At 42.4% G+C, this 14,083-nt stretch overlaps 1 protein-coding gene across 1 annotated transcript; it reads left to right on the forward strand.

Moving 5' to 3' along the window:
* Positions 1–3,639: 3,639 nt before the first annotated feature.
* slc19a2 (solute carrier family 19 member 2) lies at positions 3,640–13,996 on the forward strand. The gene is made up of 6 exons (XM_063211768.1): positions 3,640–3,862; positions 4,459–5,013; positions 5,846–6,080; positions 7,565–7,757; positions 10,731–10,872; positions 11,160–13,996. The coding sequence occupies exons 1-6, from the start codon at positions 3,734–3,736 to the stop codon at positions 11,349–11,351; spliced, it is 1,446 nt and encodes a 481-aa protein (XP_063067838.1). The 5' UTR covers positions 3,640–3,733; the 3' UTR covers positions 11,352–13,996.
* Positions 13,997–14,083: the final 87 nt, after the last annotated feature.

The raw sequence follows: 14,083 nt of genomic DNA on the forward strand, positions 1-14,083 counted from the left end.
GGTAGAAAATAACACTAGAGAGGACCCCGCCCCCCTTTTACGGCAATCTGTAGCGGCCATTATCTGTAGGTAGATCAGAGAAATGGAAATTAACGGAGAACGAGACTCACCTCTGTCAAAAATGGCTTAATCATGTGAAAATACAAGGACAATAGTTGGACAATAGTTGAAGTGTGCTGCTAACTATGTTCATAAAAGATATTATTTTATTTTTAAATGTATTTTATCGACTCACATGATTTCAGTAGATATGTAGCCTGACATTTCAAATCTGGTCTTTGATTAAAGTGTTACTTTATATTTACACAGTTTTAGTTAATTTCTTGACAGAGGTGGGCGTGTTCTCCATTGACTTGCATTGCCTGAAAGTACCTACACTACCTACGGAAGTTGGGAAGCTCCAGCTGCCATTTCCCAGTGCTGTCGCAAATTGCTGTGTCCTCTCTAGTGTTATTTTCTACCTCTATGGTTGGGACATTTCACGTTTGGACATTCCCCCTTCACCATTGCGGGTTTGTAAAATAGGAGTCCCAAACCGCTCCATTGTTTATCTGTGTTGCCATGCCATGTCCAGTACATAATCTGCCATATGGTTTTAGGCAATCGAACGATTGACTAGTCAAGTCAAGTCAAGTAGGTTTTATTGTCAATTTCTTTACATGCACTGGTCATACAAAGAATTTGAAATTACATTTCTTGCTTTCCCATACAGACATAGACTAATCTAGGTAAGGACATAGACAGTATAGACATAGACAGTACTTATACATGGACTTAAGACAGTATGGACATAGACAGTGCTCATACAGACATTTAAAGTGCAAGACTGGACAACAGAAGACTTGTAGAGGACATACATTAAGAGGTATTGTTGTGCTTTTGTGCTTTTCCTAAAAAAGTCCTTTATAGCGTTCTGACATGGTAATAGTAGCATTTTGAAGAAAAATAAATATTAAAAGGTCTGTCAAGTACACCAGCTGCAGTGTGTGTGTGTGTGTGTGTGTGTGTGTGTGTGTGTGTGTGTATTTAGTGCAGGTAGAAGGTGCGGTGTGCGTCTGTGTGTGTGTTCGTGTGTCTGTGTGTGTGTGTGTGTCAGTGTGTGTCAGTGTGTTTATGTTTGGGTTTAGTGCAGAAAGTGCAGTGTGCTTGTGTGTGTGTGTGTGTGTGTGTGTGTGTGTGCATGTTTTGAGTTAGTGCAGGTTGAAAGTTCAGTCACAAGTATAGTAGTGCAGGTGGAATGTTCAGTCGCAGATATGGTGGTGGGGGGTGGGGGGTGGGGGGGGTTGTCAGTGGCCTTGCTGGCTAGAGGCTGACAGTGGAGGGAGAGTGGGTTGAGTGTTCAGCATCTTGATCGCTTGGTGCATTGTGCTGCTCGCCAGCCTGGTGGTACGGGAACGGAGGCGCCTGTACCTCTTTCCAGAGGGCAGGAGGCTGAACAGGTTTGTGTGCAGGGTGGCTTGTGTCTTTGATGATCATCAGTGCTTTCCGGGTGAGGCGTGTGGTGTAAATGTCCTGCAGGGAGGGGAGTGGTACTCCAATGATCTTCTTCGCTGTGTTCACAACACGCTGGAGTGTCTTCCTGTTTTTCTCCGTGCAGCTTCCTCCCCACACTGTGATGCAGTTGGACACGACGCTCTCTATGGTTCCTCTGTAGAATGTTGTCATGATGGAGGGTGTAGCACTTGCCTTCTTTAGTTTGTGCAGGAAGTAGAGACGCTGATGGGCCTTCTTCGCCAGTGATGTAGTGTTGGTGGTCCAAGAGAGGTCGTCGCTGATGTGCACTCCAAGGAACTTGGTGCTGCTCACTCTCTCCACAGCATCGCCGTCGATGGTCAGTGGTGGCAGTTGTTTTTGGACCCTTTGGAAGTTGACAACAATCTCCTTGGTCTTGTTGACATTCAGCAGGAGGTTGTTGTCTTTGCACCATCTGGCCAGCAGGTCTACTTCTTCTCTGTAGTGAGTCTCATCGCCCTTGGTGATGAGGCCCACCAGTGTTGTATCATCCGCAAACTTCACTAGATGGTTAGTGCTGTGGGTCGTTGTGCAGTCGTGTGTCAGCAGCGTGAACAGCAGGGGGCTGAGAACACAACCTTGCGGAGCCCCCGTGCTCAGGGTCAGGGTGCTTGAGGTGTTGTTCCCTACCCGTACTGCTTGTGGTCTTTGCATCAGGAAGTCCAGCAGCCAGTTGCAGAGGGAGGTGCTGAAACCTAGTTTGTCCAGTTTTCTGATGAGTTGTTGTGGTATTATGGTATTGAATGCTGAACTGAAGTCAATGAACAGCATTCTCACATATGAGTCTTTATTGTCCAAGTGGGTGAGGGCTGGATGGAGGGCAGAGCAAATTGCATCCTCCGTGGATCGCTTGGCTCGGTATGCGAACTGGTAGGGGTCTAGGGTGGGGGGTAGGGTGGCTTTGATGTGTGACAGGACTAGCCGTTCGAAGCACTTCATGATTATGGGCGTCAGGGCTACAGAACTGTAGTCATTGAAGCATGATGGTGATGATTTCTTCGGCACAGGTATGATGGTAGCAGCTTTGAAAAGTGATGGGATGACTGCTTGCTCCAGAGAGATGTTAAAGATGTCTGTGAAGACATCCTTCAGCTCTTCTGCACAATCCTTCAACACTCGGCCTGGTATGTTGTGTTGTCTGGGCCAGCTGCTTTGCGTGGGTTGATGGTGGCCAGTGTCCTCTTAACACTGGCAGAGGACAGGTAAAGGGGTTGATCATGGGGGGGAGGGGGAGTTTTCTGTGGGTGAGTGTCATTTTGTGCTTCAAAGCGGGCAAAGAAACTGTTCAGGTCGTTTAGCAGAGAGGTGTTGTTGTCACAGCTTCGTGGTGCAGGCTTATAGTCCGTGATGGCCTGTATGCCCTGCCACAGGCTCTGTGCATCTCTGCTGTCTTTGAAGTGTGTTGTTATTTTGTCTGAGTATTCCTTTTTTGCTCTCCTGATGCCCTGGGACAGGTTTGCCCTTGCTGTCTTTAGGCCAGCTACGTCTCCTGCTCTGAAGGCTTTGTCTCTGGCCCTCAGCAGTCGGTGAACGTCTCCTGTCCTGTCCTGACTATGTAAGGTTTAACCAAGACCTAATTGAAATGACTGTTCACATACTGTAATCCTAATGATATGAGGGAATTCAAGTTATATTAGCCATTAGTGGGGACATTTCCTACTGCCCTCCAGTAGAATGGGGTTGGTGCACATTGAGATGGACAAAAAAAAGAACAATGAAAGAGAATGTTCTTGATGTCTGACATCAACCCATCTCCCACACAGAAATGTAAAGTAGGCCTATATGGAGTCTTTAATCAAAAGTAGGCATACCTTACATTATTATTATTATTATTATTATTATTATTATTATTATTATTATTATTATTATTATTATATTATTATTATTATTATCATTGGTGGTGTTGTTTGTATTAGCAATATTATTATTGTTGTTATTATTATTATTGTTGTTGTTGTTGTCATAAACAGTAGATATAAGTTGTTATTATTATTATGTTTCCGCATATTTTCTCATCACACACCCACATCTTCCACTCTCATGATTGGTTGCTTGTGTCTCTTTTTTTGGTCGTCATATTCTCGCGACAGGGAACTCGTGAGACTGAGGAAGAGATCAGTAAACGAAACACCAGCGTGAAGACATGACCATAGCCGACTTTTCCCAATGTAGTCTGAGTTTGTTTTGCGTTGTATATGTGTAAAGTGTTGCCGTTTTAAAAATGCCAGAGTCATGGCTGTTCCCAACAGTCTTATTATGTTTGTACGGCTTTTTCTCGAACTGCCGACCTTTGGAACCTTTCCTGACGGCTTTTCTCCTGGGACCAGATAAGAACCTCACCGAAACGCAGGTTTTTCTGCAACCCTTTTTTCCCTCTTCATTGTACATAATTATTGTTTTGCGTTACTGTATGCATTCTAATGTTGTATTGAAACGTGGGATACATAGGCAATGCTGCTGTCAACTTATGGGTCAGCACGGCAGAGGTGATGCAAGGTGCATCATACCGTTGCGACAGGCAGACACGAACACGTAATGTAAAGTTAAAGCTTGGTATACATGTTTAACCTGTCAAAATATATCATTGCTATATCTCAATGTGTGATAATTACTGTCGCAATTATTGTCACACAACACTGATGCCTTTGAATTTCAACTACCACTGTTGTAGTCCAAGGTCATCATGAGAATGATGTCAGATAGCGCAAGTAGGCTATTACGCCATGTGGGGTTAATGATGAAGAATTGAAAGAACATCTTTCAAGGGGAACCTTGTTATTTTGAGAAAACCATACCTCTGGAAAGTCTTTCATTTGAAAATGTTTTTGACATGGTAGAAGATTATGTTGCTGTTTTTTGGCAATCTCTTTTGGAACTGTTAATCTTGAAATAATGATGGAAACACCTAATACCCGGATTATCTCCCGTTTGCCCCTTTCATTGCAGGTTATAAATGAAATCTACCCATTTTGGACCTACTCTTATCTGGTACTACTTATCCCAGCCTTCCTGGCAACAGACTACCTTCGCTACAAGCCCCTGCTCATTCTTCAGGCTGGAAGCTTTATTGTAACCTACGCCATGATTGTGAAGGTACAGAGTGTAACGGCCATGCAGTTGCTGGAGTTCTTCTTTGGGCTTGCCACAGCGACAGACATTGCTTACTACTCCTACATCTACAGTGTGGTGGACCAGGCCCATTACCAGAAGGTGACCGGGTTCTGCCGGAGCATAACACTTCTGGGCTCCTCCATCGGTTCTCTGCTGGGACAGGTGCTGGTGTCTGCTGCCCAGGTCCCTTTGCAGTATTTGGGCATCATCACTCTGTCATTTGCCTGCATTGCCTTCTTGACTCCCTGGTTCCTGCCTATGCCAGCAAAAAGCCTTTTCTTCCACCACAAGGACCTCCACAAGCAGGAGAATGGAAGCTCGGCGTCCCCCACAGAGTCTGAAGGGGACAGCCTGGAATGCAAGGTGCCGCTGAATTCCGAGGATCACGGGGTGAGTGCTTTAGCTGCTATTCCTTTGGTTTTCCCAGGCTTCTCCTATATCTTAGACCTCTCTTCCACCCCCACACACCATCATTTCATCCCAGTAATCTCCCATAATGCAGAAGGTCAAGTTCTTGATTTAAAATGTTTTCTATATCATATCAGCTAGTCCGAATTGGAATGATGGATCAATTCAAGACCGTTAAATTCTTTCCATTCAGCTCCCATTCAAAGAAGGAAACAATGAGTTGGGAAATGAATAACGTGTTTGGCAAGGTTTTTTCCTCCTTCTTCCTGTTATGTCTCAAGATGATGCAAGGTTGGTTAGCCCCAGTTGTCTTGTTTGAAATGTGTGGCTTGTTGTATGGGGTAGCTTAAAACAGTAAGTTACATCCTGGGTTTTGAGGTAGAGATAACAGCCCTCTGTAGACATAGCAGTATGCCTTCCAGTATTTGTACTTATCGCGATGGGTCCTTTATTGCAGGATTTCAAAAAAAAATCATGATGCCAAAATGATCTAGGCCTGTTCTTTGACACAATAACCAAGCATTTCATCATTCTTTGTAGTTGTGATGGGAAGTGCTCTCGTAAAAACATCAGTTGTCACATAATGGCAGCCTGTGTGTTGTTATCAGAGATGGCTAATAAAGTTGCTATCCATCTTATAATCCACTGTTACAAAAGTGGCACCATTACTATTTTAGTAGTAGTTGCTATAAGTAGTACTAAATCATTAAGAGGGGCTATTGCCAGTCTAACTGGAAATCCTGTGAGAACACGATTGTTGAAATGGGTGGTGTAATAAGGTGTCTGCTGTATGTTCTTTGTCATGATCGCACAGGGCCGTGATGAGAAGCGCCGCAGCGGTCTGGCGGAGGTGCTGCGTCTGCTGTGGGTGGACTTCCTGCAGAGCTACTCCAGCAGCACGCTCCTCTCCTGGTCGCTCTGGTGGGCCCTCTCCACCTGCGGCTACTTCCAGGTCGTCAACTACGTGCAGCCGCTGTGGGAGAAGATCCTGCCCTCCAAAGAGTTCCAAATTTACAACGGCTACGTGGAGACCATTTCCACCTTATTGGGTAAGTCAAATATAAGGATGGTAACATTTTAATTTGGGGCCCTGCCGCGGCCAAACGGTAGGGCGCTCATCTACTGCGTGGCTGACCCGGGTTCAATTCCCAGCCCGGGTCCTTTGCCGGCCCTCTCCCGTCGCTCTCTCCCCACTCACTTCCTGTAACCACCTTCGCTCTCCTATCGTAAATTAAGTTAAAAAAAAAAGACCAAAAATAAATTGGTTTTGTTACACAGCACCTTTCATATAGATCACACAAGGTCACTAGAAAAAAACTAAAACAACTAACTAACTGAACTAAAATAGACAAGTAAGACTGTCCATATATATTTAGCTATTTTAAAGCAGATTTGTGGCGTCAGTGTGGGTAACCTCCATGTGCTGGAAGAGCGATGAAGGTGGAAAAACTGTCTCTGCCCCAATGCCACAAGCCACAACATGGCCTCCAACATGGTCTGCATCACAATCACTGACGACAGCAGATGGTGATGCCATCAATCTTAGAAATGGCTTTGGTTAACTTTTTTATTTCATATCTTGGCCAAATAGTTGTCGTCCTGACCTGGCCTGCATCATAAAAAAGTGATGTTTTGATTCTTCTTTTGTTTTTTTAAATCTTAGTTAAAGATTAACAACCTTTCCAGACCTATCAAACGTGCAAATATTGTTCCAATAATTACATTGCAGAATAGAGATATTTATTACCGGTATCTCTCTACTATAGCCTGGCTCTTGCCAGACCTGGGTATTGCCAACAAATGTATTGTAAGCCTTAGAGTCTGCCACATACTGAGAACGATTTTGAAATAATTTGTTGGTGGCAAGAACAGACAAATGGTACATGAAGCCATGCTTTTCGAAAACGAGCGCACTGCGTGTGCGCTCCCTGATTAATGGTGCTCGCGAATCTGTGTGGCACTATGGTCTGGCTATACTGCCCTCCCATTTCAGAGCGCAGTATCTTGAAAATGGTTGAAAATGGGTTTAGACCGGAAATTGGCTTTAAAATACCTTTTTCTTGTGTTCATTTTTTTTGGTCCAACTTGGTCCCGTTACAGAAAAAAACAATAAACGATTATACTGCACTTTTTGGTTTTAGGAGGTTACGTCGTACTAGCCAAGAATGCAGTATATTGCGCAATATACTGCACTTCTCCATTGACACCGTGGTTTTGGTGTAGACAGTAATACCACAACAGAACGCAGTATATTGCTTTTTCAGCTAAAAAGTAATGAGAATGTTGGTTTTTAAAAATGTTTCTTGTGTGCACTAATTTCCACCATAAAAAAAGTATTATATGGAAGTGTCATCACCACTTTACCTACAACACAGTTACGTGGCCAGAAAGGAAACTTTAAAGCCTTTTTTCTCAGTTTGCCATTTCGAATTATACTGCGTTCTGAAATTGTAGGGCAGTATAGTCAGGCTATAAGTATATCTCTAGTATGTGTACCTCCTTTGATAAGTTCATTTCCACTCCTGCTCTACAGGTGCGCTGGCTGCTTTCGCTGTGGGCTACCTGAAGGTCTCCTGGGAGGTGTGGGGCGAGCTGGCCCTCTGCACCTTCTCTGTGGTCATCGCCGGGTCTGTGTACATCATGGACACGGTGATGAACATCTGGGTGTGTTATGTCTCCTACATCATCTTCAGGGCCACCTACATGCTGCTGATCACCATCGCTACGTGAGTACAACATTACAGCGTTTAAAGGATAAGGTTAAGGATATGCTTTAGGTACAATATGTGAAAAAGTGAATTAGTGTAAAGCAGGGATGGGGAACCTTTTTCATTCCAGGGGCGTTAAAAGTCTTCTGAGGGCCGTATTGTGAACACAGACCAGGATTTCCCCCTGCACTTTAGGTCTAAAATGAAGGCATCCAGCTTTAAAACATACCCCACCTTCTCTAGGTCCCCTGAATATAACGTAATTGTATTGCAAATGTATATTCTAAGATTCCATTACAAAATATTATATTTCATGTGAAGCTGCATAACATTGAAATTACATCGGGGGCCGGATAAAACGGCTACCGTGCCTGAATGTGTGTTTGAGATTGATGATTTTTGCAAGGGTATTTTATGTTCATCCTTTTTGCCTGAAAGCCAAATATATCATTTTTGTTATCAATTTAAATTCTCATACTATAATATCCAAGTCATGGTAGTTTTAAGCCACTCTACTTATTTGGCCTTTCATCTACAAGACCTCTTACAAAAGGTGTTCAATCTCTAAAAAGAAACTTGGTTGCTTAAAACTGGCCTCTTTTGACAATCCAACCAATCCCTGTTTATGAAATGGGTAAAATAAAGAGAGAATAGACTGTACTTGTGATTAAAAAAAATAAAATAGAAACCTTTATTTTGACAGTACAGTTTGTCATTTGACACAGCTCAGTTTGTCAAGTTGGAAGAATGACTACTTTCTCCAGTGCCGCTGAGGGTGCTGGGACAGAACCAGGCAAAGATGAGCACCATCATGACCACAAGCAGCTGGCTGAGGTGTTTCTTGAGATCAAAAGATCTCTTTTGGATGGTCAGGCGTCTTGGTTCCACGTTCTTCTTGTCGGCTCTTCTCATTTGGTCCCTCCAGGCTCTGGATAAAGCCGGGTGGCGCCCCAGGTCTTTCTTAGTTTGGTTTCTTCTTGCAACCACCTTGCTGCACCCTTGAGTTGTCTCCAGGTGGCTCTCCAGGTCTTTCTTCTTGGTCTGGTTTCTTCTTGTGATCACCTTGCTGCACCTTTGAGTTACCTCCTCAAAGGTCACAATTCTTTTGAAACTCAGGCATCTAGGGACGCTCTGTCTGAGTAACAAGGTCCGCTAACGCTTCCATAGCTTTTTAGGGTTTTCTCTAGATCAGTATGGTCTATTAACTTTTTAGGGTCCTTCCTCACCCTCTCCACAACTGGCCCTGGGCAGGCCTCAGTTTTGTTTCATGCTGCTGTTGGTTCCTTGGGCCTTTCATCTTGGTTTTGTGGTGCAGTTTCCTTGGGACTTGGGTCTTCTTTGGTGGCACAGTCGTCTATGTGTGGTCGATAACGTCATGGATTTTCTTCATCTTGGTTGGTTTCTCAGTTTTCTTAACAAGTTTGGTGGCCCTAAAGTGATACTGTCCCATTTTTGGAAATAAGCTGATATTAAACCTCCCCTTGAGTTAAATAGTTGAGTTTTACCTTTCTCCTGTACTTTCAACCGTTCTCTGAGTATGGCAGTGCAAATTTTACCTCCATGCTAGCAGTTAACATTGAGTCCTATGAGACCAGTTGGCGGCTAACTGGGGTTTTGTCAGGGGTTTTGGCAGTCGTGGTTGCCGTGGTCGTGATGTTGGGGACACTGTGGATCTTCTGGGGGATCTCTCCCACCTCCCAATGTCCTCAACGGGGGCTTTAACGCAGCACAGGAACAAACTGAAGAACCAGAGCTTCAATGCACGTGCCTACTTCCGCTTCTTGTTCTTGGGGTGCTGCTCAGGGCAGTCACCCTCTGTTCCTCGAGTCATAGTGGGCCTTATACAGTGATGAGGTTCATTTAGTTCTCAAACATCGGAAGGGGAAAAATTGGGAGTGAGGGACAGATACAAGATTTTGAAGAATAATAGCCATCCAATCTGAACATTGTTAGCGTAGAGTAGAGTAACTTTATTGACTCCGAGGGGGAAATTAGGGTCAACTGCTTTTTCACAACTGACACAAACTGATGAAAGAAATAGGCTCTTCCATCAACATCAATAAGAAACCAGATACAAATAAAATACTCACCGCAAATCAAAACGCAGCTGATTCATAGAAACGCTTTTCAGAATGATCAATTTCGTATGTTTATCACAGTTACCATGGACAGTTTGGAACGTTGATAATCAGCTGCTATGATGTCATAATACTGATGCACAGGTACTTGAAAATACGGCCGTCGTGAATACGTCATCTGTTAATAAGAATCTGATTGGCTACATTTTTCAGAAACTTAAAACTTGTGGACGTCTCTCAATGGGGAATTCAATTTTTGAATATCTTAACACAGATTCAAGACTAGATACAAAACGTTTAGTATAATTGTCATTTTGTATTGACAAGGCATTGTCTTTTGGGCTATGAAATATAGGCTATAGATCAAATCGCTGGTTAGGTTATGTGCTTCGTTCGTGATTCAAGAACTCGTAGAAGATTATATCTACTGTGTATTTACTCACAAAAATGTGCAAAGGCCCGTGAATCCCAGTGTGAGAGAATAGTGATACTATTTTTCTCTTGCAAAAAACCTGGAAACGGCTCCCACAGAACCAAACACCTTACATGGGTTATTATTATTGTTATATTATTATACTTAGCTAAGGTGGGTTAAGAGACTAACTAACAGTAGAAGAACTTTGACCATACACAGTGCGGAGATGGCAGTAAGTAGACAGTTAACTGTCTGAGCACATGAACATCAAAAGACTGAAAGATTGTCATTCATCCAAGGCATTGTAGTCAAAACATCAGAGTTGTAAGAAGTTTTTTTATACATCTACAAAACTTCTTTGTAAATGTCTTGAAGCTCCAAAAGGAAGTCCTTTTTCTCACAACTTGGGTCTTTGATGCAGCATTTAACTTTGGGAAAAGAACTTGTTTCCTCAAGACTGTGGTTCCAATCAATCTAATTTGCACCTCTCTAATGCAGATATCAGATTGCCACAAACCTGAGCATGAAGAGGTATGCGCTCGTTTTTGGCGTCAACACCCTCACAGCCTTACTGCTCCAGACTCTTCTAACAGTCATTGTGGTGGACTCTAATGTCCTTGCCCTGGACATTCTACAACAGGTAGTTATTATTATTTGTTTAATTGCACTTTTTTCGTGGGAGGTCATGGGTATTACACTGCACAAAAACCAATATCCGCTGTTTTGTTACTGCTACCATTTCTCAGCATTATATAATTTGTAACACATTTACAAATGTTACCGTGATGGCTACACTGACTCAGTTGTTCACGACCAAAGACCTTCTTTCAACTGTGTGGAGTTGAGTGCACTTTCTGAAATAACAAAATGGTTTTCATAACTTATCCGCTGATTGCTGCTGTATATTCCTCTCATTTCCTCCCCCAGTTTCTGATCTACGCCATTTACTTTGCCGTGATTGCGGTCGTGTTTCTGGTGGCTGGGGTTTATAAGTGGAGGCGAGCGAAAGCAGGATCTACACAGGAGAGCAGTCAGACGGAGGAGACTATCGTTGTTGGAAATGGGACCCCCGCCGTGGGGCAGAAACTGGATACGTGCGATCACGATGTCTGCCTATGATACCGTGACCCCAGACTGTTTAAACACTAGCTAGTAAGCCTAAAGCAGTGTCCAAAGTATTCACTACATTGGGAGCAAGTGGCATTGTTCCGAACAAAGTGTACATTACAGATTCAGCTCGATCCTTGGTCTGCAAACAAAATTGTCACACGTTCACTTCACAGCACACTATGCAGGGAGCACAACAGTGTAATTCACACCTTGCGTTGTGTGCTTTGAAGTTAGTAGGTGAGCATTTCAAACATGGATTTTATTATGAAATAGCTGAGCACCACCCGATGTACTGGCTAACTTGATAAAAGGTCACACATTGAAGCAGTGGGGTGCTTCTAGGAATTTTGGTTACTTCAGTAAAACAACCCTGGTATCACACCGAGTAATAATAATATTGTTGGAATTCTGTCCTCAAAGGACGTGTTTTTGATGGCTTGTGGATTATTTAAAATGATCCATCTCTGGCCTTGTGTTACGATACGCACAATGATGATAATCAGACATGTAGTTTATAGGTAAGTGATTCCCACTTGTCTTTTGGATCACACGGCACACTACAAAATACAGACTACACAACTACATTCATCAGCATACAGACTACAACTACATTCATCCTCTGAATTTAAAGGCGCATAATGTGATTTGCATGCAAATCATCAAATCAGATTGGTGTCAATCTGAATCACAACGGTTCAAACCTTGTGAGATTACATTACACACACATTTGAATGACCAGATTTTTTTTTAGCAAGAAACAAAGGAGTTATACGATGTCATTCTTTATGAATAATTGTTGGAAAATATTGAAACACATTTGTTTTCTTCCACAATCAATATGTCTGAAAGCTCTTAACAGCAGCCTTACGACCCGTCTCCTCCTTATCAATCGTCTCTGATTTGGGTATGTCAGGTCCAGGGGAGGATGGAGCAGTAATTCACTTCCCCCACCTAGTGGCCAGTGTCAGGAATACAACCAATAACTCGAAATTTGAGAGTTACTGCACAGTGTGTTTACATACAGTGTCCAAACTCGCCATCCGACCCATGCCTGCAGTTCACCTAGGAGCGCTGTCCAGCGAGCGCAGCCCATAAGGCTGGCGCTATTCACACACAATTGTGCTCGCTGTCGGCTGAAACCTGATAATATTACTGTGGGTTCTGAGAAACCGATTTGGATTTTAATCAAATGTACAATAACCTGGGAGTTATATCCTTCTGATTTCTTACAGGTTTGGCATTTATGAGTCAGCCTCCGCTAGCATCTTGCTAACCAAATTGCTTTACGGCAGTCGTGATCACACTAATACAGCCGGTCAACCAATCCAAACGCAGTGTGTGAAGCCACTCGTGACGTAATATTGACAGTAAAGACGTATAAAAGCGAGTTAAAAAATTCAAACTAAGTGCTGTTTGAAAGGATCCTGCTTTTGGTAAAAATTAAAATGAAAACACGATACCAATTCTCTCCCAAGCAACGGCAGCATCAGTACCACCCTGAAAAAGTCGGGACTTTAGTCTCTCGTAATACCCATAAACCCTCTCTGGTTACTGTCATTGAAGCCATGCCTGCTCTCCTCTCTGTGTTTAGGTACTAAGGTTTATTTCCACGTTTGTTTTTTAATTCCTCCCAAATTTGTGTAAATATGGTGATGGACAAAACGGTTTTCCCAATCTATTTTTGTCCCATACCCCCTAAGCTTGTTTGACATGTCATGAGCTCCCTCATCACTCATGCTCTATATCTCTTCCTCTATCTCTATCTGACTACGCTCCATACATTTGTTATTACTATTTTCCCCCATACCCATTGAAGTGTGTCCATGTACTACTACCCCTGGTTGGGAATCACAGCACTACGTATGACTGGTGATGGCTTAATACAGAATCTTGTAGACCCCGAATTTAGATGCTGCTAATTATTTGCTTCCTCAATGATTGAGGAAATGTTGTTTTTTCACAGTGCTATCTATCATTCATTCTACTTGACAACCCTTTAAGCCTTAAAACTTCTGGATTTAATATCATTGTTATTCATTGTAATCAAATTTGTGTGTTAAATTCAATTTGCTTTAATCATTCGTAGTGTATTTAGGTAAACTATGAAACCAAACCACAATGAATGTATACACAATCATGATATATAGGCCTGTGGCCTTGTCTGAATCGCTGTGTAATGTGCCATTGGCTGAATAACAGTGTTCGATGTGTATTTAAATCTGTAATATTAATATTACGATACAGTATGATATTAGCTGTGTTTTAGACAGTTTGCTTTGTTACTGGCAAAGAAGCCTCTTTTTATCATGCTGCATAGTTCTGTTGCTATACAGAAAGTTTTATTTTAAGTAGAAATGTCTATATTTATAGTTTGTTGAAGGAATTGCCTAACACTGTACTGTATAGTTTTTCTAGGGATCACTATAAAAGCACTTCCAATTTTCAATGGAATTATACAATCCATGTGATTTTTACTTTGTTTACATGAAACATTTTGTATTTGAAATGATACTTCCTATAATCAATATCGAAAGTATTTATTATCTGATGGCCTCTTATTAAAATTACTTAAGCACTGTTACATACTATGGACCAGACAATGGTTAAAAACAATGGCTTGTTTTCTGTCACTCCTTTTCCAATAAAATAATTAAAAAGGCTCAATGTGTTGTGTCTCTTTTGAGAAAGGTACAGGACAGTGGAAAAGTAGCACTAATTACTAGTCTATTGATGGTTTTATT

The sequence above is a fragment of the Engraulis encrasicolus genome, chromosome 12 (genome assembly GCF_034702125.1).
Source record: "Engraulis encrasicolus isolate BLACKSEA-1 chromosome 12, IST_EnEncr_1.0, whole genome shotgun sequence".
In the NCBI taxonomy this organism is placed as follows: Eukaryota; Metazoa; Chordata; class Actinopteri; order Clupeiformes; family Engraulidae; genus Engraulis; species Engraulis encrasicolus.

Coding starts and splice junctions, on each gene's coding strand:
- slc19a2 (XM_063211768.1), top strand. CDS start 3,734: ATGCCAGAGTCATGGCTGTTCCCAACAGTCTTATTATGTTTGTACGGC. Junction 6,081..7,564: donor GACCATTTCCACCTTATTGG/GTAAGTCAAATA, acceptor CCTGCTCTACAG/GTGCGCTGGCTGCTTTCGCT. Junction 7,758..10,730: donor CTGCTGATCACCATCGCTAC/GTGAGTACAACA, acceptor TCTCTAATGCAG/ATATCAGATTGCCACAAACC.